Here is a 25,464-nt window from a genome sequence, read left to right as displayed (position 1 = left end):
AATTTGCTAGAGGCTGTCTTCGTATGTAGGAACTTAACTCACCAAGGTTTTGAGACCCATCGGCTCCCCTCACCTGTTTTAGCTGACCAGCCGAAGCTATTTCCCAGGGTTTGATGGCTGTCACATGCTGACTGCTTCTAGGAGCCACAGTGCAGGGTGGGGACCAAAGATGGACGAACTACCCCAGAAAGAGCACAACGTGCCTCCCACCAGCAATGGCTGCCTATTCTATTTTTCCCTCTCCGAGGATATTTATGTGTCTTTCTGTTGCAGGAAATTCTGTCACTGAAGAAAAAATAGATCCAGACCAACTGCTCTGCTCTGAGGGTTTTGAGTGCCCCTCAAAAGCAGTGTTTGGCCAAGATCTGCTTCCTCTTTGAAGCCTGGTGTGTTGGGAATAAATGACCCTACATCCCAGGCAATAGGGGAGGGCCTCAATGGGGTTGCATTCAAATTCTTGTGTCAGTAAGCCCCTCCCACTCTGCATCTCTGAGCGGCAGCCAGCTGCCCTAGGGGACAATAGGACTGGAAATGGCTTTGATGTCTGAATGGAGGGATGGGCCCCCAGGGAGCTGTATAGTTAATGATTGTGCAAGGAGGTAGGAAGAGCAATATGTTCTCAGGATGTTTCTTGGATGCCCCTTGACCCTCTTGTTATTCTCACACCCCCTCCTTACTCTCTGCAATTTCCCTGTAGAGGTGTCAGTTTGGAGAAAAGGATGTCCTGAGCTGAGCCTTCCTGCTGTCTCAAAGCTGGAGACAGGAAAATTTCACTGCACTAACTGAGCTCTTCTTTGGACTTCATTCCCAGGCAGAGGTGGATTTAGGGGACCGCGACTGGTTGCACTGCACTGGGCACTGAGCCTAGGGGATGCTGCAGGGTACCATAAATGTGACATAGTGAATTGAGCAGAATGGAAGGCGAGAGGCAAAGGGCGCTAAATTCTGGCCTGACACAGGGTGCCACTGAAATTCGAAAGACCCAAGTCTAGCCCAGTCCTATGTTTCCAAAAGTTCTGAAAGTTTAATGCCCCCATTTGGGGTGGGGGAGAAACTGGATTCAGTTTGCACTTAAAGGTGAACCTATCAGATGTGCACTTTCTAAAGCAGTTCACACACCGGAAGAAAATTCACACTTCTCCAAATTTTGCAGTGCTGTTCTTTAGCAGTGTTATTTTTCTAGAAAAAGAGGTGCCAGAACTCACCACGAACTCCTTCCTCGTTCTCTTAGAATGGCAATGGCGCCCACCTGAGAGTTGCAGGTCAAGTCCAGAGCAAAACTCATTTCCAGAAGGGTAATTGCAACATCAAGGGACGCGGGTGGCGCTGTGGGTTAAAGCCTCAGTGCCTAGGACTTGCCGATCGAAAGGTCGGCAGTTCGAATCCCCGTGGCGGGGTGCGCTCCCGTTGCTCGGTCCCAGCGCCTGCCAACCTAGTAGTTCGAAAGCACCCCCGGGTGCAAGTAGATAAATAGGGACCGCTTACTAGCGGGAAGGTAAACGGCGTTCCGTGTGCTGCTCTGGCTCGCCAGATGCAGCTTGTCACGCTGGCCACGTGACCCGGAAGTGTCTGCGGACAGCGCTGGCCCCCGGCCTATAGAGTGAGATGGGCGCACAACCCTAGAGTCTGTCAAGACTGGCCCGTATGGGCAGGGGTACCTTTACCTTTACCTTTAATTGCAACATCAAAGTAGGGGAGCGCAACCTGTTTGGTTGCACTGGGTGCAGGGCTTCATGGGTGCCACAACTATGAAGTCCAACGGAAGGCGGGGGGGGGGGGGTTGGTGTTGCATTTTGCTACTGGAAGTGCAGAGGGGAAACTTTGCTCCCCCAGATGTTACTAATCATCCTTGGCCATTCACCATGCTTGCTGGGGCTGATGGAAATTGTTGTGCAGCAACATCCAGAAGGCGAAATGTTCCGTACACCTACTGTAGCAGCTTTGCCATGGATGCAGTATGTCCCTATTTGTACAGGGTGACAAAAGGTAACCGAAAACTGAGAGCTCATCCACATTTCCACTTTCCCTTGGGAAACCTGGTGCTTGCTGCCAAGTCAGAGCAAACATCAATCAAGTTTTCTCTCCCCGATTTAGAGCTAAAGAGCAGTTTATGGGGGGAAAGTGGCAGGGCAAATGCAAAACCGCCCACACTTATGCCTAGAAAGCACAGGAGAAGCTGAAAACTACTTGGACCCGTGCTTTCTAGGCACAGGACCAGCGGAAGTGTGGACTCTGAGGGAGCAGCTGCTGAGCTGATACGGAACCTGTTTGTGCAAAATTTCCATCCTGGCTCAGCAGATGAATGCAGCCAAGCTGCAACTAAGGCCTTGGAGATGGGGGAAGGTGGGGGGCGCTGAGAGGATTAGGGGACAGAGGAGGGTGAGTCTGCTCATGAGCTAGGATGGGAATCTCAAGCCAGGCTGGCCGGGCTGCTTGGCTCAGACACGCAGAGGCCAGAGGCTGACTAATTTCCCCAGCTTTGTGGCTCAAAATAGAAAAACTTGAAACATTGACCCTTCACCCATCTAAAAACAGCTGTTGGCGCCATGGGAGCTGGATTCCACAAGGCCCAGGGCCCAGCTCCAAACTTCTGCACTCCCTTTAGCTTCCAAGCCCAGTGATGCTGTGCGATAAGGAGCCAGGCCCAGAACCATCAGGCACCAGTTCTCAAGGAGACGTTGGGCCAAACATCCATCATAGCTGTGGTCTGGCACAGGCTTGTAGGGGGTGGGGGAGTGGGTTTGATGGTCTCCACTCTCTTCCTGTGGCTCTGAATAGAATCTGCAGCCAGCATTCCTCGGTAACATTTCCAGCGCTCAGGAACAGTGATCGAGGCTGGAGGCAGGCCGCGGTTTCCCGCCCCTACCCTGACCCAAGAGTTGGAAGTGGCTTGAAAAATGGGTTGCTGCTGCTGATTTGTTGCCCCTGAAAATAGGTTCTGGAGAGCCCCCCCCCCCCCCGTTTTTAAAGCCCGTTGGATTGGAGCAGCACAGGAGTGGGGCGGATCTATCCATGGAAAACGATGCGTCTTTCATGCTGCTTCCAAATCTTTGCAGGAGGACTATAGCTCAGTGCGCAGTAAAGTACATGCAAAATTGTAAGCCCTGGCTACTCATGGTCTCCTAGCTAGTCCACCTAGGGTAACTTGAGCCACACAGGATAATGCTGGCAGTACCAGGGATTCAGGGGGCAAAACAGCCACAAAGTCATAGGTGGAGAGGTATTGTCAAAGCAGCTGAGTTGATTTTAATGCCAGACGGATCCCTGGAAGGTGTTGAAAACAGACTGTCCTATCATTGTGTCTGTAAAGAGACTTTGGACCTCCTCCACATGTTTAGACAAAAGACAGCAGACTTATGCCTTGATGGGATGGCTCTGTGTGAACTTCGCTTTCACAATATTGATCTGATTTGTTGGCAAGCCCAGCATAGCCTGTCCTGGCATAGAGTAGCACTGCCACATCTTTATAGAGTTTTCATAGAATCCGAATTGTAGAGTTTGTCTAGTCCAACTCCTTGTAATGCAGGGATTTAGGATGCCTTAGGCAGAACCTGAAGACTAGGCACCCCAAATTCTATGGCACATAGACTGGCTTTCTGTTAAAAACGTTCAGGGATTGACAGACAGATATATTCAGAGCTGGTTACCAGAGGTCTGTCTTATCACAAGCCTGAACATCATGAAGATTGTGCAGGCATATCTTGTACACATAGGTTAGGATTATTTGCTAGTCAGAAATGTAAGTTTTCAGTTACTGTTGTGTCAAAGAAACACATGAGCCTCAATTAATGGTGATTTGTACACAGAGTTACGTGTAAAACATGGGTCCCTTGGCAGCCTGGTTCCTTGTAACACACACATTTCTCAAGGAGGCATGAAGTCAGGGATGAGGAACCTGTGGCTGTCCAGATGTTGATGGACTCCAACTCCCATCAGGCCCAGCTTGCATTGCCCATGATCAAGGATGAAGAGACTTTTAGTGCAGCAACATCTGAAGTGCTGCATGTCTTAACATCCCTAGTAAAGGAGAATGAGCCAGCCCATCCTGGCTGTGAGTCCTGGAAGACCTGCCCCCTGCCTTGCAGGTCTTTTCCCACCTGGCCTGGGAGGGGAGGGCCCTGACTGACCCCAGCTGCAAAAGCTGAGGCTGCCAAACAGACTGTTGCGCTGGGGTTTTGTTTAGAGGGGGAGGGAGGTTGTTGCTGTTATTGATCTTCATTTCTTACAGTTATATTTTAGACACAGGAATGCCAACAACAATGAAATATTTTAGATCTTACAATTTTTGTGGAAACTTTAATTTCGTTAGTGTACTTTTTATTGTTTACAACTACTTTTGTTATGTTTGTAATTAGGTGGTTTTTTCCATGTTGTGAGCTGCCTTGAGCATGGTTTTAACTATGGAAAGGCAGCATACAAATAAAATGATGAGATGAGCCCCGAGACACGTGCTTTGCCATGCCCTGTATAATGCTGTGGTTCTCTGCCAGGGTATGAACATGTAGTTGAAAAGGGCACAGTGCAGTGTACTATGTACTTTGTTCTGAGAATATAAGTTCTGTAACAAACTCTTTGGTCCTTCTGCATCGTGCACATAGCACTTGCAGGTTTATTTTTCCAGCTGTTCTCTGTCACTGTGTCCCAATTTCTATGTTGCTTGAATCCTGGTAGGCTGGGCATGCCCTTGCTTGTCATCCCACCAATCTCTGGGCTTTCTTACCTAGTGTATGTCATAAAGTGGTGATAGAAATTATGTTCAATGAGTTTCCTAGTCTCAGTCGATGCAAATTTGCCGTCCATGCTCTGGAGTCTCTTACTGGAGATAGTGTGGACATGGGCTGCCCTCTGGTGTTCAGAAATTAATAAATCTTCTATCCCCCCCCCCCCAACACATTTTTGTTTATTTTTTCCTCTTGGGGGAGCATGCACAAGATACTAACATGCTCAAATTAGGCCTGTGATCTTGGCACTCCTTTCCTACAATTTGAGCGGCCATGGGCTTGGCCACAGGACAACAGCTTCCCTAGCTCTGTGAGCATTCAAAACCACACCTTCCCCCTCAAGAATAATGCAGAGGGTGTTGCCTGGAGCTGAAGAATATGGGCTGTAGGGTGGGGGTGGGAGAAACATGCCAGTGTTCTGTGAGGAAGATGGAAGTGAGGAGGAGAAATGTGAAGTGTTCAGGGGAGAAGGCAAGACAAAGAGCATGAAAAGAGTCTTAGTGGAGATGAGGGGTAATCAGCTGGACCAATCAATGTCAGGTAGCAGTAAAATCCCAGGTAGCATTTCCTCAGAAATGACAGTACCCATATTGGACAACTGACAATTTCCCTTTGTTGGAAATTTGATTTATTTTATGGTGGGTAAATGACACAGACATATCTGACTTTAAAAAAAAATATCTCTGAAATACTCACTGTCTAGTCTAGCAGAATTGCGCACACGCGCACACACACACACACACACACACACACGCTTACACACATACGCAGAGCAGATCAGTAGCTGCAGAGAAAGACACTGTACCCCCATCCATCCCCCCACCCCCACAAAAGGCAGCTGCATAGGTTTTGGCTTTGTGAAACTGCCATCTCAGGCTTGCTAACGCATGTGGTTTTGGATCCAGTCAAGATAGTGAGTGACTCTGGTATAGACCCCAGGCTTGTTCTCCAGCGCACAGCCTGTGCCCCAGCTGATGATGCCATATAGTGTGGCCTTGCCTTGCTCATCACACACCAGGGGTCCACCAGAATCTCCCTGCAACACAGAAAGCAGGGGTGTGAATACATAGGCAGAGGCCAGAATCAAACCCATCCACATGCCAATTCACATTTTGTTATTGAGATCAACACTTAGAATAATAGAACTGTAGAGTTAGAAGGGACCACAAGGCTCATCCGTCCAACTGTTGCGATGCAGGAATCTCAGCTGCAACATCCGTGACAGATGACCATTCATTCTCTGCTTAAAAACCTCCAAGGAAGGAGAGTCCACCACCTTCCAAGGGAGACCAGTCTTGTTACAAATGCCTCTGGTACTTCAAACAGGGAAGGTACAGAGATTAATAGCAGCGCATAGGAAGAGCATGGGGGTAGGAGGAACAGAACATAAATTCAAGGTTTTAGCCTTCCCACTTGCTCCTAGCCTAATGGGCCGGTATCTGCCTTCTGATGTATGCCACCTTGAAGTCCTTAGAGAAAAAGGTGGGATCAGGGGTACATGCCCCACCCTGCATAATCAATCACATGATGCTGCGCACGCACACCTTTTGAATGGCAATGCCTCCTCAAATATTTTATTGGGGGGGCGTAAAGGGACCTTGGCCCCTAGGAGTTGGCTCCTATGGGTGGGATATAAATGCAATAAATGAATGAATTTGCAAACATGAATGCTTGTCTCCACCACAAAGCCTGCTCTGTTCTGTGTGCCAGAGATCTCCCTGTGCTGCCGGTAATTCAAAATAGGCTCACCTGACAAGCATCAGCTCTCCCATCCATGTACCCAGCACACAACATGTCTTCTGCAATGTGGGTCCCATGGACCTCTTCAGAACGACACTGCTCATGAGGAATGATAGGCATATCTGCCTCCTGCAGGTACACAGAGAGTTTGTCGGCTCCTGCAGGGAAAGAAGAGGACCCCAGTGAACCAATCCATCCAAACGCACAATCCAAGTTTGGCCTTGTGGCCATTGAAAAAACTGGGCATCCTGAGACCTCACGAGTCTGCTGCCAATCCCAAACAATCCCTCTTGTAAGGAAGAGTTTAGCTGTGGGCTGCCTTTGCTGATCAGTGAAAAAACCCCTGCTCAATATGGTAGATCAAGATGGGAAAGATGCTAAGGAATTGTAGGCACCATCTGGCACCTTGTTTATCCTCTTCCAACATGAGTGGGGATTTCAGAAATGGTTGATAAGGGCAGGGCAGGGAAGAACAGCATCATGCCCTCCCTCTCTCTGGGAACAGGTGGCCAGCCAGCAGGCGTGGATGTTTAAGGGAAGGATAAGAAGGCCTGCTTAAACTTCATGTCTTCATCTGACCACTCCCTTCTCACCTTCATACATATGTCCCCATCCTGCGATCTGGCATGGCTTGCTGGTGTCAAATGTCTCTGTTGAATTTGGTAGGCACACTGGCAAGATGGAGTGTGAGAACTCAGCACAGTGTCCTGGCGTCTTCTCCTTCAATCGCACCAGTGCTGGGGAGAGTACAAGAGAGCAGGTTAGAACTGGGGCTCAGGGATGAGGTTTGCAGGGGTGGGCGGGCAGACAGGTAGGAGTGGATGAAAGCCTTGTCTTCCTTGATCGACTCTGGACTGGGGCTGGGAAAAGAAACTTAGAATGAAGACTCCCACCAACAGGGCAGGTGAGCAGACTTCTGGCCCACCATAATCCAATAACACATTTTCCACTCCCTCCTGGGGCAGCATGGCATGGATCATGGCAGAAATGGTCAACCTGTGGCCTTTCAAATATTGCTGGGCTCCCAACTCCCACCAGCTCCAGCCAATTGTCAGGGATGATGGGAGATGGAGTCCAACAACATTTGGAGGGCCTCAGGTCCCCCAGGACCAGATTAGGGCCTTGCAGTTCATGTCCTTGAGCGATACACACAAGTCTGGAAAGACTAACTAGGGGCTCTTCTGGGTGGGTCTTGGTGAGGTCGAATGCCATATAGAGCCCCCAAAATGTTTCATGAGCAACTTGGGCAGAGGAGATTGGACTGATTGTTGTGGCCAACGAGGGCTCAGGCAAGTCTGGCTACCTTGTGGTGATGAGGGGGTGCAGGACATAAAAAAGAGGCTCTCACCAATGTCATGGCGTTTGGTGATCTCAGAATAATGCTCATGCAGTAGATAATTCTGTACTTGGAACTTCACGGAGCCATCTGTGCTTCTGTTGTATTGGGTCTGGCCCAGCACCACTGAAATCTTGGAAACATCTGGCCTATGGTACAAGATCTGTGGTCAGCAGAGTCTTTCATGGCTCAGAACAGCATCCTCCAGATTTTAGTGTAGCCAACATGGTTTTCTCCAGATGTTGTTGGACTCCCAATTCCTATCAGCTCCAGCCAGCATGTCCAACGGCCAGGGAGGATGAAAGTGGTGGTCAAACAACATGTGGAGGGACGCAGGTTTCCCAACAATCCTAGGCACACTAACTTGGTAGTATGTCTCACTGAACTTAGTGAGACATGTCTCATTGAACAGGCATAGCATTGGGCCACATAACATGGGATGCAGTGGGGGGAGAGAGCTTTAACGAGTGACCATCAATAAATTAACATGTCTGTCATCTCCATCAAGCTGATAAGGATTTCTACCATCATTCCAAACTCTGGCCTAATGTACCTCAGTGGGGCAAGCTAGCCACAACCTAACTTTCACTGATTTCATTGTGCACTGTGTTCAAGTAGCCTGGATGCAGCCCAGTGTCAGTGGACTTTGGGATGGATGGTAAGACTTACCTGAACTCTAGGCAGTGTGCAGCTGTCAGGACCCAGCAGGAAGCAATGAGGCTTCCTCCACAGAATTGATCCCCTATGTAGATGGCAGCCATGTAGGGGTGGGAGCCACGAAGTGCCACCATGCCTCTCACTACACGACTGCGTGAGGAGGTGGTGGTCTTGGGAAAGCGCAGCCCACACACTGGAGCTGGGATGGGGACAGTTTGGCTTGGTCCAGCTGTTGGCCTGACGCTCTCGGGCTTCTTCGGAGCCGTTGACTCTCTTTCCAAAGATGCCAAAGGTACTGCTGCCGTTGGTGCCATGGTATCTGGGGAGAAAACAGTTTAGCTCTCATTCATGTCATGTTCAGCCACACACACCATTTCTTCCAGAGTGAATGGTATGCCTCACCTGTATATTGGGGATGGCAGCTGGAGATATTGCAGAATTCCCAGCTGAGCTGCATATTGCGCAGCACATAACACCACGGGCGGCTGTCACCGTCTGGGTTTCTGCACAAAGAAAAGGCCCAGTCCTCTCTTAAGCAAGGGCAATGCTCAGCAACCTTGCTTTAATAATAATAATAATAATGATGATGATGATGATGATGATGATGATGATTTTATTGTGTGTATCTCCCATCTGTCCCCTGTCCATGTGCCAGCTGCATTCCTTTACCTCACCTCACCCCCTAGCATTTCAATTTCCTTTCATCTGCTCTACTCCTTGGATGTTAGTTGTGGCCCTTTCCATACCTGGACACTTTCCCCCAGGTGCCCTCTGAACCAGTGCCAGACCAAGGCATTTTGCTGCCTGAGGCAAAAGCCAATATGGTGCTCCTCTCCCACTTCCAAAAGCCATCTGGAATCACAGCTGCTGAATTATACTTCAGCGCTTACAACAGGACAGTATCTTCTGCTGCACCTAAGTGGTTCAGCATAGTGTAGGAGGCACAGGGCAGACTGTGTGTGGCACAGACTACTCTGTCCTTCATTCCCATGCCACCACTCCCTGACTCCCACTCCCAACATCTGCTGCCTGAGGCAGCTGCCTTACTTTGTCAATTGGCAGAGCCGGTGCTGCCTCTCACTAACATTTCCTGTGTTCTGTCACAAGCATCCCCATTTCCCATGCTAAAATATATCTCACCTGCAAAAGGCGTGTGGCCCCAGGCCAAAGATGGATGAGTTGTTCATACTGCTGGAGAACTCATTTAACAGGAGTGGAGAGTCCCAGGGCAAGCACGGTGCCCCTGAGACAGTGTAGTGGGCCATGCCTCGGTATAGCCGCCCATTCTCTCTGTAGCAGGTCTGCGTGTGCTCTAGGGAATAAAAAGACCAGGGACCCTCAGGTGCTTTGGAAAAAAGGTTAGGCTTTGAATAAGGTAATATTTTTATGCCCCTGTCTACCCTCTCCAAAGAGAACAGCCCCTTCTCACTATTGCATCAGGGGTGAGGAATCTATGCTTCATGTTCAGGGGCCACATACAATTTTCAGAATTGAAGAATAGACATTAACTATGTGACTGAAGTAACTTTACCCGGTGTACATCTTTTTATTTTTATTTTGCCAACAGCAGCAGTTCCCATTTTCCATTTCATTAGCCAACACTGGTTTTCAAAGTTGGGCAGTTTTAAACATGCATACATGCAAACTGATATATTTTCCTACTTTACTATTTTTAATATGGTATTCATGGTGCATTTTATTCTGTTGTAAACCACTTACAACTGTAAGATTTGTAAGTATGATTCTTAAATATTTTAAAAATAAAAACATACCTATATCACACAGTGGCCCAGAAAACCCTTCAGGGCAGCTGCACACTGAGCTGTGCTTCACTTCTAGACAGCGGCCTCCATTCATACAATTGTTTGTTGCGCATGCTGTGGGTCAGAGAAAGTGATATAGATCACAGGAAGTTGCCGTGTATGGGGTCAGACGGTTTTGCCCCATGTAGCCCAATATTGCCTTACTCTGCTCTGACTGGCAGCAGCACCAGTCTAGGCTCTTTAAGCAGGGATCTTTTATATCAGACAGGAGTGCCTGGCGTGCTCTGGTCCATGGGGTCACAAAGAGTCGGACCAAACTAAATGACTGAACAACAACAACGCCAGGGATTGAACCTGGAACCCTCTGCATACAATGCATCTGCTCTGCCAATGAGCTATTGACCCTCAGAGACAACTGAGAGCAAGGTCTGGCTCAACAATTAACAGTGCAGTCGAGACTCCATCAATCTAGTATCTGCTTAACAGCCTACTATAACTCCTTCCCTTCCCTGCTATGATGTTTTTGACCTTCTGACCCATCAACTAAGGAATAATCCTATCTCTCCTCGTTCCATATACAGTGGTGCCCCGCAAGATGAATGCCTCGCAAGACGAAAAACCCGCTAGACGAAAGGGTTTTCCGTTTTTCGATGCGCTTCGCAAGACAAATTTCTCTATGGGCTTGCTTCGCAAGATGGAAACGTCTTGCGAGCCTTGCAATTTTTTTCGCTCCCCCCCTTTTTCTAAGCCGCTAAGCCGCTAATAGCCTTTTAGCCGCTAAGCCGCTAAGCCTTTAATAGCCGCTAAGCCGCTAATAGCCTTTTAGCCGCTAAGCCTTTAATAGCCGCTAAGCCGCTAATAGCGCTAATCCGCTAAGCCGCTAATAGGGTTGCTTCGCAAGACAAAAAAACCGCTAGACGAAGAGACTCGCAGAACGGATTATTTTCGTCTTGCGAGGCACCACTGTACAGTGTGACAGCTGCATTCCTTGTGCTCTGTCATGACAAGATTACCTCTCTATGCCCATCTTTCATCTTTGCCTTGTGCATTATGAGACAAGTCCACCACCTATAATGCAGGCACCAGCATTGCTGGGTCCCCAGCAGCGGCGTAGCGTGGGTTGTCAGCACCCGGGGCAAGGCAAGTAATTTGCGCCCCCTAACCCGTGGATTTGCGCCCCCTAACCTGTGGATTTGCGCCCCCTAGCCCATGGATTTGCCCTAACCCCAGATGTTGCGCCCGGTGCGGCCGGCCCCCCCTGCACCCCCCACGCTACGCCACTGGTCCCCAGAAGCCATTCTTTCTAATTCCAGATGCATGGGAGTTGGCTTTGGTTTGGGCCACCCATACAGCACATTTGTTTTAGTTTTAATGTTCCAGGTCTAATGACTGGCCTCTGCTTCTGTCCATGCCTTTAAAAGTTGTTTCATCTGCAGATGTTAGCATGAGACACTGCTTATTTCCAAGCTGTGAAAGGATTCGGTGATAGGGATATGAATATCAAGCGGCTTTTACAGTCACAGAGGCAGGAGGGAACATGTTTTTCTAAAGAGTGGAATTTGGGGGGGAAGGAAGCAGCAGGACAAGAGGAAGCATGGAGGAGCCCTCAGACTCAGGTCTCGCATTGCAAACAGTCTCTGGTGTAAATTCCCTGTGAACCATGGCTCTAATGGTTTCTTTAAAATTGTGTTTTTATTAAAATAATACATATTGCGTTGGGCTTAAAATGCAGAACTATGATCTTTATGGGTTGAAGCCATGTTAGTTGAACTTACCGGTAGTTCCCATTGAAACAGTCAAACGACACACATTCTATTGATTTCAATGGAACCTAAGTTCAACCAAGGTTGCAATCCTGTACCAACTTTCCTGGGAGTAAGCCTCACTGGAAATCAATGAAACTTAGGCATATATAGGAATGCACTCTTAACATAGACTGGATCCAATATCATGTACCATTACTATATTACAGGCTCTAGGGATGATGAGGATATTGGAGTAAGAACCCTCATTACAACAATACAAAGATACCTCCTTGGAGGAGTTTATATTTGTTTTGATGAGGTTCAAAAGATTATAGGAGTTCTAATCATTTTAGAATTACAGTGGCTGCAGCCAAGGATGGGCATGAAAAGACTTCTTCTCAAGCCTTTTAGATGCAGCATCACTGGAATACAAAGGACCTAACTAAACATTACATACAGGTGCATGTAACAAAATGCTAGCAGCCTTTTTTATTTTTCTAAAGGAAAAGGTCTCCTGGAGCCCCTGGGACAGAAAAATAACAGGCAGGCAAAGAAAGGTTTATGCAAGCAGCTTTTCTGATTTTGTTTGGTTTTTAATTATTGAAGATTTGTTACATGCACTTGTGTGCAATGCTTAATTTTATCCAGTGAAAAATCAGAAATCTAGATATGATATAGTGAGTGATACTCAGTGATTACACTTTGTGTTGTCTTTGTCGGGGAAGTGAATTAGAAACTATTACCTTTGTTAATAGTTATTTCAAATGAAGCCCAGGCAATGTAGTGACCACACAGGGTAGTCTTATCCCACCTGTCTGCCTTGTTTTGGCCCACCCACCCATCCCCACTTTATGTCAACTTCTGCTCAGCTCTGACCCTTTGCATGCATGGGCTTGCAGACAAGCTTCTTCCTTGCACAATGGCACTCCTCTGGTCCAGTAGGTCGGTGCCGCACCCAGGTGTCCTTCCTGCCAATGTGCAGCAGTCCTTTAGTTCCAAAGCAGTCTTCTGCAAAATAAAGGGATGGGATGTTATGGACCAGAGCACAGTTGGCTGTGGTTCAAAACATCTGAAGGGCATCAAGTTGGCAAAGGTTGATTCATGGGGGGTGAAAACAGCCAGGTCACCATATGTGCCAATATGATGTCATGGTCCTTAATAATCTCCATACTGAGTTTTTATGTACCAGGAATAAAAAGAGCTACCCAACCTAACACTGTGAGGTTCTGGAGGTCCACCAGCCCCTTTCGTAATGGATGCATGGCTATTAGCCATGTTGCTTGATGTGCTGCCGGTTCTCAGTCTCAGGCAGGAGACATAAGATCAGGTTTGCCCCAGAGTAAAGACCTTTTTAAGTTGACCAGGGTGCTGGGGAGAGAGGGCCAATATCCAAGGCCGGGTCTCCATGTGCTACGGAGGGTCTATAGTTCCAGGAACCAGCTTCAGATACCTTTCTCACAGTGTTTCCCATGGAAGCCAGCTGCACAGATACAATGGAATCCTATTCGCCTAGCTTCACAGTCCCCACCGTTCTGGCATGGGTTAGGGTCACAGTGTCCTGCCAAAAAATAAATCAATCCAATAGTCAGTAATGGCTGGAAGTCTCAGGCTTTGGGCTATGTCGGGGATAGAGAATTTTTTTCAGTCCAAGAGTTATGTTCTCTTCAGAGGGTTGAACTAGATGATCCTCAGGGTCCCTGCCAATTCTACAATTCTGTGATTCTGTGAAGGTCACATGCCAGTGGTGAGTGGGAAAAGTGGCTGGAACAAATGAATTTTGCCCTTAGTATAGTAGGTTGGTTTCTACACACATTCACACACCCCTCGCTATCCTCCAAGGGCACATTTAAGCCGGGCAAAAACACGGAGTGTGAAGGAGGGATCGTGAGGGGTTTGACTTAGAGAGAGCAGGAAGAGCCCTGAGAGCTGAGGATAATTCTGTGTTTGGCCAGTGGGCCCGAGCTTTTCAGCCTGTGGGCTACATGGATATTGGAGTAAGGCCTGGGTGCTGCATGCTGCTGGTCGTAAAGACTGGCAGCGCTGGAGGCTGTACAAATTTATTTCTTGCTTTCTTGAGGACCAGCATCACTTTAGGCTAAACAATCAGGGGTGTGGGCGCTTGCACATCCTGGTAAAGCGTCTCCCCTCACTGCCTGCTGTGATTTGAATGGATTCTTTCATTCCCACTTCCCCCTACCGACTCACCTCTTGGCCTCTCCTCTTTCCCACAGTACCTCCATTTCCCATCTCGGTCGTAGTTCTCTGTGGTGGCGCACCTGACGGAGAAACGTTTTGAGTCGTGGAAGGAAAACCTAGAAGCTGGGCCTAATCCAAAGCGGGAAGCTGCAGGCCTTCATGCCTTTCCCCACACACCACCTCAAAGTCCCCCGTCCCCATTTCCCTAGCGTGTTCTACTGTTTGTACTCCCCATACGACTCTTTCTCGTGAAGAAGAGAAGCTTACCAGTGCTTATGAAATATGGAATAACTCGAGATGCAAGAATGGTGCATTTCACGTTGGAAGCGGAAAGGGAAATGGCAGGGCTCGTGCTCACTGAGTTCTGTCTCTGCAAAGCAAAAAATAAATGGGCTGCTTCCACTGAGGATACAGGCTCAGAAGTATGGTTATGAGTTTGGATGGGGGGAGCGGAGACCCTTCTCTGGGAGAAACAAGACCCTTTTGGGTGTTGATGTTATGAACCCCTCCATTGTAGGCTCAGGTTGTATATATGTGTAAATAAACCATGTATCATAAAGGTGGCACTGTCCCTGCTGTGCCTCACTCCCAAGAGGAAACACAAACCCTGGGATCCCTGGGCTCTTGCACCGCTTGGAGATTGAGGTGGTGTGCAATAATATAAATGCTGGCAAATCACACTTCTGTCCTGCCTGGCCACCTGGCAGGAGTTGCCCCTGCTTCTGGTCACATCCATGTGCCTTCTAAGCTGATAGAAGACACCTACACTTTTCATGCAGTTGTGCCATGGACTCTAGGCTTCTTTCCTCAAATGAGCACTTCTGTTGCAGGGAAATTACCAATTCTCTTCCATCCCAGGCATGGTTTTTAATCCTGAAACCAGCCTCCCATTCCTTCACTTCTATTGTGAGATGAAAGACTATTGCACTACTTAAGTGCAAAGGCAGGGGGAGAGGGGATAATGCCTCCTTTCTTTGGTGATCTGGGTAGGACCGTAGGATCCCAATCTTGGAATCATAGACTGTGTACACAGCATACTTTTACAGCACGTTCAAAACACATAAAAACAGTGCTTTTTCTGGCGGGATGCAGGGGTATGCATACCCCTAAACATTTTGTGAATCTTTGTACTTTTGTCCATTTACTGTATTTATTTCCCCCGATTTGAACTATAAAATGGTGATTTTCTTGAGTCAAAATGAGAGTACCCCTAAACATTTTTTAAGAAAAAAAGCACATAAAATTAATCCTGGGATCTCACAGAGCTACAACCACTAAGTGTCCTTAACATACTAAAGTTCCCACAATTCTTGGGGGCAGGGAATGCTTTGAATATGCTTGGAAGGTATAGCTCATGTTGTGGCTACTGTTCCTTTCACTGGCACAAGCACAAAGTTGAAACTCACCTTCATGCATCCTCCTAAATGGCCGGCCATGCAGATCCTACCCGGAAAAGAAAACAGATGTGTTGCAGCATAGTTTAAACATACCATTTTCTGTTCTGGGACATAAACACCTCAAAGGCCCGTTTGGGGCTTGCATTCAACTGGCCCCAGAAGGCTCAAGTGAGCCTCTCTATTCTACATATACATATATTCTGTATAGCATATGCATCCTTGAAAGCTTTTAGACCATTTTTGAAAGTAATATAAATAATTTATAAATTGTCTTCCATTCTACAACACCTCTAAAATGTAAAGGGATAGTGTGAGAGGCAGGCTACCCTTTTAATGAATTTTATTTGTGATTTGTAATTTTTGTTTGTTTAATCAGAGCAGTCATCTGATTAAAGAAATTTCTGTTTATTCATCATAAATTTGGGTTAGTTGATTAATCAATTAACAGTGCAGTGCTTGATAGGTCTATTCAGAAGTAAGCCCCAGAGGTCAGTGCAACTTAATCCCAGCTAATTGTTTATAGCCTAAATTTATATATGAATCATGGCTCTGAAGCCAAAAGCTTCCACTTTTTTTGTTTTTAGATTATATTAATGTGTTTTGTACGAAGCATCGTCTTAGGAAAGGTATCTTCTCCTGTGTATGAAAGGTGGGGTGCTTGCCATATGCAGTTTTTATAAGTACTTGTGCTTAGAAAATAATTTGTTTTATTTAAAAAAATTATTTAATCAGTTAATCAATTCAAATGAAGCCCTAGTTTTCATACTTATTCTGCATTTTTTATTATTTTCAGTGTGTTTTGACTGATTGTGTCATTGTTTTGGAAGCTGTCATGCCTTAGCAAATAAGTAAAATCCTTAGGGATGCCTGTAAACTGGAGGTATAAAAGTTGAGTGTGAGAGAGAGGGTCGGGGAGGGAATTTAAAACTCGTGCACAGCCAATTGTGATATTACAAGGTGGTAGGAAATTTCCTCTTCCTTCCAGCTGAGGGCCGAGACCCATGACGAAATGGTAACTTGAAGGCGGAATGGGAATGAAGGCAAAAGGAATGGCTTCTATTCTTACATAATGTATGCATCTGGGTTGCCAGCATGTTGCTTGCAGGTACAATTGCCAGCATCCCTAACCATTTGCCTCGCTTGCTAGGAATGCTGGGAGGTGGAATCAGCATTGGTTACCCTGATGTATTGATACACACACAGCCCACAGGACGGATGACAGGAGTGAGTGGGAGCCCTCTCACTCTTATGAGTATGTACCATAAAGCATGTGTGAGATGGGGGGTTGTAGCAACCCTGAAGGACGGCTTGTCAGCTGCTTTCTGTTTTAAATGGCACAATAGACATGTTTCCTGTGCAGAAGGAAACACATACCCTATATATACATTTTTTGGGGGGGGGGGTAGTGCAAAAAAGTGGTGAAAGCAGCCACGAAATTAAAAGACGCCTGCTTCTTGGGAGAAGGGCAATGACAGGCCTAGACAGCATCTTGAGAAGTAGAGACGTCACCTTGCCAACAAAGGTCCGTATAGTTAAAGCCATGGTTTTCCCAGTAGTGATGTATGGAAGTGAGAGCTGGACCATAAAGAAGGCTGATCGCCGAAGAATTGATGCTTTTGAATTATGGTGCTGGAGGGGACTCTTGAGAGTCCCATGGACTGCAAGAAGATCAAACGCATCCATTCTTAAGGAAATCAGCCCTGAGTGCTCACTGGAAGCACAGATCGTGAAGCTGAGGCTCCAGTACTTTGGCCACCTCATGAGAAGAGAAGACTCCCTGGAGAAGACACTGATGCTGGGAAAGATGGAGGGCACAAGGCGAAGGGGGCGACAGAGGACGAGATGGTTGGATAGTGTTTTCGAGGTTACCAGCATGAGTTTGACCAAACTGCGGGAGGTAGTGGAGGACAGAGGTGCCTGGCGTGCTCTGGTCCATGGGGTCACGAAGAGTCGGACACGACTAAACGACTAAACAACAACAACAAAGTGCAAAAATGGCTGAGGCAGTTCTGTGAGGGAGGAAGCAGCCTTGCACAAGTTTCCCAGATTTTAGGGTTGGGGCGGGCACGTGTAGGGGAGATTTCCCTCTCCCCCCATGGCTACACTGGGACTCCCTTGGGAGCAGTAAAGGGGGACTGCTCGTCCTCTAAAGCCAGAAAAATAAACATGAAGCTCTTAAAATCTTTCACATCATTTTGCGCAGGCATTGGGAAGGGAATGGAATGTGTTGCTTGCCACTAACCCACAGAGCTCCCATGGTTTCGCAAATTGACTTCAAGCAGTGGGTGGGTGAACCACATATCCCACTCAACAAGATACAATGGTCTGAGTGCTGAGGAAGCAGAGTTCCTACCTGGTGGGCATTTGGGGTTCCCTGGAACAATTGAGAAACAGCTATGCACTCGTTGTGTAATAAAGCAATACACCAGAAAAGCCACTGAAATGAATCAGGCATCACAGTTCCTTCCTCACACTGTGCTTGAGTTGCCTAGGCCTTTGCATCTCAGTCCAGACAGTGGCAACTCACAAGCCCCACAAATGCAGAGGGTTAGGCCCAAACTATTAGGATGGATCTGAGGTGGTAGTTGGGTGTTAGCACTGCACATTGGCCTCCATGTCTCTGGGCCCTTCCTGAAGCCTATCTCACCCTGAATAGTTTACCAACCAAGACTAACTCCTGCTTCGCTTCCTTGCTGGAGGCCCTCACATACCCTCCAACATTTCTCTGATGAAAATTGGGATGTCCTATTCCATCATCATTTTACTATTTATACCCCCCATCCCTCTGACTGAATTGCCCCAGCCGTTCTGTGTGGCTTCCAACATATATAAAAACATAATGCAACATTAGATTTTAAAAAACTTCCCTATACAGGACTGCCTTCTGGTGGCTCTGGTGTTGGATAACTCCATACCCTCCAACATTTTGCTAATGAAAAAAGGGACACCCTACCATACCCTCCAGCATTTTTCTGATGAAAATAGGGACATCCTAAGGAAAAGTGGGACACTGAGATCAAATCAGAAACCGTGGTGGCCTCTGTAAATCCTGGACTGTCCCTGGAAAATAGGGACACAGGGACAAATGTATTATCACTCTTATTGGGCAAGCTGTAGAAATGCTAAAATGGGAATGAGATTTTGGGGATAAATTATCATGGGCCTAGGAGGGAGACCTAAGCAAAAAGCCAGAGGGTGGGGAGGAAAGAGAAATCAAATGGGTGTTAAATGGATGCCCCAGGAGTCTCACCCGGAATGGTTGCCCTGGAATAAGAACCACAAAGATCAGCAGCAGCAGCAGGGATGTCATGGCGGCACCTAGGGAAGGACAAAATGGTGATCTTTGTTCCTTTGCTTCAGGCAAAGCAAACAGCCCCAGATCGATGCAGCTCAAAGCAAAGGTCTTTGGGTGGGATTTAATCAGCAGTGTAGGGATTGTAGCATGGAAACAAACACTAGACTATACTAGACTAGACTAAAATAGAAGTATAGGGCTGGGAGCCAGAAAATTAAAAAATGGTTTGACTCCCCCCAACGGACCCATGTGTCTGTTTTCTGTGTCCACAACATCTCTTCAGCCAGCACAAAAACCAGATGTCAAGTATGGTGAGAATATTAATTGATTGCCTTTTTTTCTAGGGGGAAAAACATACTATTGCAAAGGAAAGCTTGCAAGTGAAATTTCAGTTACTGAAGGGGACATCACTGTGGAAGTTACATTGGCCAAAGATTTTATCTGGCTCACTCTCTCCTTGGCCTTTACCCCATCTAGCCATATCATGCCTGAATGTGTTTCCTCCTCTGTGGCTAATTAGTTTAGTAGATTTATATATCACTTCACAGAACCAGAAGGAATCCCAAAGCGGTTTACAAGAACAATTAAATACAAAAGTACCATATATAATAGAATATCTATTAAAAGAAGAGCAGTACCAGTTGGTGGTGTTGCACCAGGAAGGCAAAGAGGAATGGCCCTGAACCCATTAAAAGAGCATTTGGGGACATTCTTCAGTTCTTATTAAACCCCCACTTGAACAGCAAGAGCCTCTCTCTCTTGCAATCTTTGCATCTCTACAGATCTCTCCAAAGTAACACATACAGGGCTTGTTGGTGAGAACTGAGCATTATTGAGGATACTAGAGATTGATTGGCCTTTTCATATAAAAGATGCTCAATAGCTACTTGTTTGTTGTGGTGATCTTTCATTCACATCATGCTTTTGTAGGGACAGTGAGCATTTTGTGGGGAGTGGGGCACATTTGGGGGGAAAGAACAGGAACTCGCCATACTTCCCCATCTTCCAAGCATAATGGGCTTTTAGCTACCTTTCAGACTTGTTGGGCCTTTAATACAAAATAAGCAGTGCAATGTGGACAGGTCTGACAGGTTCACTCTGGCTGCAGCTGTTTTGGATACAAACAGTGGTGCTGCAATCAGTCAGCAAGGGCTCCAGCCTCTGAGCTCTTTCCACTAAACATCACAGATGCCTTGTTTGCAGCAGCAACATCTTCCCACTGGGGTCTTGCTCTCAGCTGATCGCCTGGTTTTGTAACTCAGCAAAACAGCCAGCTTCATCCAGCATATTTCAAGGGTACATAGTCAGGAACATGTGATCCTTTGATCCTTCCTTTTGCCCTGCCCATGCAAAATCTGCAGTGACTCGAAAGCTGTGAGCTTTCTGGTTATTGTTGTGGGTGATTCTTCATTATTTACTCAATCTGGCTGGAGCTGCATATTTGTTTTGAAAGTACCCAGTCCCTGGGGATGAGGGGATGCTTGGAGATAACCTTATAAAAGCTTACAGAACCATCCATTAAACTCACTGAGGTTTACTTCTAAGTAGACATACGTAGGGACACCACCATCTATTGTATAGCCGTCTATCATGGAGCGTGCAAGGGTGCAGGAACCTCCTTAGAGCATCACAGCTACTAAACATGGGATGAATCACCCTCATGGCCTGCACAGAATGGGATGCAAGCTTTTTTTTTAAAAAAAAAAGTTTAAATTATATGGCATGTTTCCACTGCTGTGTAGGAGTTTATTGTCTTTAATTTTTCTTGTTCAGTGGTTCCCATACTTTTCTCTTCCTCCAATGGGCCACTTAGAAATTGCTGAGGTTCTGGGCGGTCCACTTAATTATTTTTCTGCCTACTGAAGCACTTGTAATTCTGTATTTATCTAACAGTGGAATTTACTTCTCAGTAATTGCACACAGGATCTTAATTGCACACAGGATTTGCAGGTATACCTGTTCAGAACTGTAGCCTTTGAGATGTTATGTATGGAAAGGTGAGAATGAATGAATGAATGAATGAATGAATGAATAAAAGACAGACTATTTTGTGTGCAAAACAAGAAGAGGGCACATGCAAAAGTGGAAGTGGTAGTATGCAGGTTCAAAGAAGGGGTGTGTCTTTGGGGCTCCTGTTGGTATCATAATCATCTCCCCACTTTCTGAAGCAGTGAGAAGCCCCCAGAGCCATGCAGAAAGCACAGGAATCTTTTATTGTCTTTGTAATATTTGCTTTATTTACTAATACAAAAGTGGCGCATAAGTGGAGACAAACAGGCACTCACATAAGGAAGCAATTTCCCCATCCACATCAGAGAGTTTCTGGTGTTTGCCAGGCTATGACGCCCTCTGTCTCTGTAACCCCAGCTTCAAATCTGCTGTTTCTCATACTTACACAACATCTGCCAACCCCTACTCATAACAGACCTGCAGGTGAACTGTTTATTCAAGAAACATCCAGTCATCAGGTTCATTTGCTCAATCCCCAATTCCTACCCCAATGGTACAATCTTAAAACCGTCTACCAAAAACTAAGTCTATTAATTTCAATGGGGCTTACTCTTCAGTGAATACAGGATCACAGCCTAAGTAATTTTTGGCAAAACAAAGTGCTGTAGATCCATTCACAGTAATCACAGAGAAAACTTAGAAGTTTTCTAATTTAACACAGTCAGGACAAACCCTATAGGTTGCAGAGGTGGACAATTCCATTTGGGCCAGGTATACCACAGTGGTTTCTGAGAGCCAAGCTGTTGCTACTTGTTTACAGTGTTTCAAGGAAAGCTGGGAACCATGGGGTGAATGACTTCCTATGGCTCCCAGCTTCTTTGAATGTACCACATATGTACAGCAGTGCCCAGGGATTAAGGTTTGCACTAAGGTTCTTCATGTCCTAGTGGACATCCAGCAAATTGTACCTCAATATAATTTCCAGACCAGCCTCAGAAGGGCTTACCTATTTCTACCTCAGGTCCTCCTGATTTTGAGCAGGAATTTATTCCACTTAGCCAAACAAATTTTGCAAGGACCTGATGAACTCCATTACATGCTGTTTCATCTGAAGGCAGCCCTGTTTAGAGAAGTTATTGATGTCTGAAGTTTTATCATGTTTTTAATATTGTTAGGAGCCGCCCAGAGTGGGCAGGGTATAAGTAATTATTATTATTATTATTATTATTATTATTATTATTATTATTATTTCCCCTGATTTCTGATTCCTGCCTGCCAAACACCTCTTTTACCCTTTATCTCTTCAACAAGCACACTTCTGCGTTGCTTCCCAAATCACACCGCTGTCTGGGCTCCCAGTCTGCTTGCACTTCTTTCTAGAGCTGCTCCTGCTTCCATTGCCTTTGGATTGTCTCTCTGGCTACAAACCTGACTCAGTCTTTGAACTCTGCTAATATTCTAACTCATTCCCCCATAACTTGGCTTGGAACAGCCACATCCAAATTATAGGCATACCATCTGCCACTGAACCCCCCCCCCCAAAAAAAAACAACTCCAACCAGCTTAGGGTGTCTTGTCATTATGATTATTTTATCATTTTGCCTTATTCAAACCAGGAGGCCATTCTTGTAGTTGATGTTCTTCAAAAGGCAATGGGCAATATCATCTGATGGCGCTGGTGTTGAGCGCTCCACAAGAAGTTGGACAATGCTGTGGATCCTAGGTAGGACCTCCAGCTAGCTCATGCTTCTGAGGGCCTCTGCCGCAAGATTGCCTGAATCCACGAGGTTCTGGCTGCTTGCGCCACAGCAGGGCAGCCTCCAGTTGGCAGGCTTCATGTTGAAGTAGTATACCAGAGGGTCAAGAGCACTGTTGATGCTAGCCAGGGCCATGGCAGCCCGCTGGGCTGAACAAGTGAAGCGCAGCAGCTGCGGAGCAGGCAGGACCCCAATCCGGCCCAGTGTGTGCAGAATGTGGATGATATGGAAGGGCAGGAAGCAGACGGTGAGCAGGGTGGTCACCATCAGGAGGGTGTGCAGCGGGTTCCTCCGCAGCAAAGAACCTTGGGCTGAGCCACGTCTCAGGTTCACGATGCGCCGGGCAATCACGACGGAGCAGATGACGATGGTGAGGAAGGGCAGGAAGAAGCCCAGCACTGAGGAGGCCAAAACCATGGCGGCCAGGCCTCCGCTCCAGACACGAGCTGGGAAGTGCTCCATGCAGGCTGTGTTCCCATTGGGGAAGCGATGGGTCACGGTGCTCTTGGAGAAGAGGGTCAGCAGCCCGATTCCTACCACGGACCAGATAGCCATAGAGATCAGCACACGGTAGAGGGGCCACCGCAGGCGCAGGTAGAGGATGGGGTGGATGACGGCCAGGTAGCGCTCCAGGCAAATGCAGGCCAGGAAAAGTGTGCAGCTGAACATGTTGGCCAGAAAGAGGGCGTTGGTGGCCTTGCACAGGCCTTCGCCAAAGGGCCAGTCGTTGCGCCTGGCGTGGTACACAGCCTGTAATGGCAGCGACAGGGCAAACAGCAGGTCGATGACGATGAGGTTGTAGGTGAAAATCATGATTGGGGGTGCCTGGGCCCGGGTGGCCCAGCTGCTCCACAAGGCTACAGTGTTGGAGGCCAAGCTCAGGGCGCAAACCAGGCTGTATGTGATGGGCAGGAGCAGGTGCTGGAACTGGGCTTCAGCAGCACACTGCAAAGAGACTGAATGATTAGGGAAGGCCTCGCCTAGGGGATACGTGCCATTTGCCCACATCTGCAAAGCGAAGAGAAGATCCATGGGTCAGATTAATCCTGCATGTGTCAGCTATTCTTGGAACCCTTTCAGGAAGCCCCTAAGTTTACATATTAGAGAACACTCAGACATGTGGCAGTGCTGTCCCAAGGGAAAGATAAGGGCACCATTTGCCCCTGTGTGCAACACCACACCCTCAATGACTGACATTCTAAGGAATCTGCACATCCCAAGGATTCAAAAGGGAATCACCTGATCCATTGGGGGACATAGGTGTCCTATCTTCTGGCTGCTCTCATCCTTAGCCTTCCACCTCATCCTGCAAACTATATTCCAGCCCTCCTTCCTACACAACCCCTTGACATCCTACTTCTGGGTAGGTCCTTTAGGGCTTTGCAGAGTTCAGTATCCCTTTGTGCTGAGTGCTAGGGAATCTTTTTTGCTGGTGCTATTGCTCCCATGCTGCTCATCAGCCCCAGGAACTCTGGCTCAATACATTTTGCTGCCTGGAGCAAAGGCCAAGAATATAAACCCAACATTCCATGTTTGGAAGTCAGCTGGACTAGTGATTAAGCCTTATTTCAGTATGGGCAATGGGTTAGTATCCTGCACTGTTCCTGAGGGCAACAGGCTAGTTCTGGGGGCTCAGGACAGACCAAATGGCAAACACAGCTCCAACAGAAGGGTATGATCAGGAGGCTGAGGAGAAACAAATGTAGGGTGCCCCCTACTCCCTCCCAGTATTTGCCACCCAAAACACTTACCTCACTCTGCCTAATGGTAGGACCGGTCCTGTTATTTGCTGTTCAGAACACCAAAAACCCAAATATGGCTAGCCCCAGAAATCTATGTCATTCATACCTTCTGTGTGTCAGACATCCAGATACATGCCTGCTCCTCTGGTGGTTCTGTGGGACTTGAGAGAGATGCAGTTGAAATTGCTCAGGAAGGAAAGTGTGGGTGCCCCTATCAGCCTGTCCTTTTTTCCTGTTCTTGGCCTAGACTTGCGCAGTTTAAAAATTAAATTTTATTTTGGGTGCCCATGGTTATGAGGCTCATGACGTCAGGGGTGGCAGTATGCGCCTGTCTAGCCCTTGCATGCTGTTGCCTCTGCTGTCTTAAGACTCAGCTTGGAGCCTTGGACCTTCATTTTTTAGAGTTCATTCTAATGTTCACACTCAGCTTCACCCATATTTACACAGAGTAAGGCCTCTGATCTTCTGGATTCAGCAAATTAGATCAGAAAGAATATCCACAAGACTGAGCAGTGTGCAAGATACTAGTGCAATGTTTGCATTTTGTTTGTTTTATTTATAAATTAAATTTATTGGTTGCTTTTTTATCAAAGTGACAGTATATGCATGGGTTCCTGTGCTGGCCAGTTACGGGTGGGCTTTTTGAGGAAATAATTGTGTGGTTAGCAGGGCTTGCTCAAGACATTTTGGCACCTGAAGTGGCACCCAAAATGGCTCCCCTTCTCCCCGCCAGGGAAGAAGGGGTGTGGGAAGATCTACATCAGAAACAAGGGGGAAAGAAATATCAACATTGGGATTTGCTGCCCCAGTGGAGCCTGCCGCCCGAAACAATCACCTCACATTGCCTCATGGGTGGGCCTGCCCTGGTGGTTAGCTGTTCTTTTGAATTCTGTTCTTATAAAACCATGCTTGTACACATGGCTTGGGCGTGTGACTTCTGGCTACATTGAAGCCAAGTGACAAGTCCTGCTAGACAAGTCCCTGGAAAAGCACCACTTCCCAGAGTGCTCTGCCCAGACCCTAGCATGCCATCTGTGTGACAAGCACTTCCGTAAGCAAGAGCATGGCCTCTTCACCCCTTTCCTGGCTGGCCCACATTTCCTCCAGCCCTCAGATCAGACACCAGAATGTATAATCAACGTGAGAATCTCTCAAGGAGGAGGGG

At 47.2% G+C, this 25,464-nt stretch overlaps 2 protein-coding genes across 2 annotated transcripts; both read right to left on the bottom strand.

Moving 5' to 3' along the window:
- Window positions 1-5,311: 5,311 nt before the first annotated feature.
- F12 (coagulation factor XII) lies at window positions 5,312-18,924 on the bottom strand. The gene is made up of 14 exons (XM_028718510.2): window positions 18,806-18,924; window positions 15,565-15,601; window positions 14,426-14,528; window positions 14,168-14,238; window positions 13,413-13,520; window positions 12,839-12,970; window positions 10,227-10,331; window positions 9,595-9,766; window positions 8,857-8,957; window positions 8,467-8,773; window positions 7,810-7,946; window positions 7,055-7,198; window positions 6,471-6,619; window positions 5,312-5,757 (listed from the first exon to the last, which is right to left on the bottom strand). Exons 1-14 carry the CDS (start codon window positions 18,863-18,865, stop codon window positions 5,602-5,604), a joined length of 1,782 nt encoding a protein of 593 aa, XP_028574343.2. The 5' UTR covers window positions 18,866-18,924; the 3' UTR covers window positions 5,312-5,601.
- Window positions 18,925-22,339: 3,415 nt separating this feature from the next.
- LOC114592752 (lysophosphatidic acid receptor 6-like) lies at window positions 22,340-24,569 on the bottom strand. Its single transcript, XM_028721035.2, has 2 exons — window positions 24,406-24,569; window positions 22,340-23,565 (listed from the first exon to the last, which is right to left on the bottom strand). Exons 1-2 carry the CDS (start codon window positions 24,421-24,423, stop codon window positions 22,537-22,539), a joined length of 1,047 nt encoding a protein of 348 aa, XP_028576868.2. The 5' UTR covers window positions 24,424-24,569; the 3' UTR covers window positions 22,340-22,536.
- Between the last annotated feature and the right edge of the window lie 895 nt (window positions 24,570-25,464).

Source organism: Podarcis muralis, chromosome 2 (genome assembly GCF_964188315.1).
Source record: "Podarcis muralis chromosome 2, rPodMur119.hap1.1, whole genome shotgun sequence".
Taxonomy (NCBI): Eukaryota; Metazoa; Chordata; class Lepidosauria; order Squamata; family Lacertidae; genus Podarcis; species Podarcis muralis.
Note: the sequence above shows the minus strand (reverse complement) of the source record. Positions and strands in the feature narration are given on the sequence as shown.

Bases quoted from the DNA above. Each gene is read 5' to 3' on its own strand.
- F12 (XM_028718510.2), bottom strand. From the start codon at position 18,865: ATGACATCCCTGCTGCTGCTGCTGATCTTTGTGGTTCTTATTCCAGGG. The intron at 14,239-14,425 runs GTAAGCTTCTCT...TTTCTCCGTCAG, and splicing joins TCCATATTTCATAAGCACTG to GTGCGCCACCACAGAGAACT. The intron at 7,199-7,809 runs GTGAGAGCCTCT...TACTCTCCCCAG, and splicing joins CACCAAACGCCATGACATTG to CACTGGTGCGATTGAAGGAG.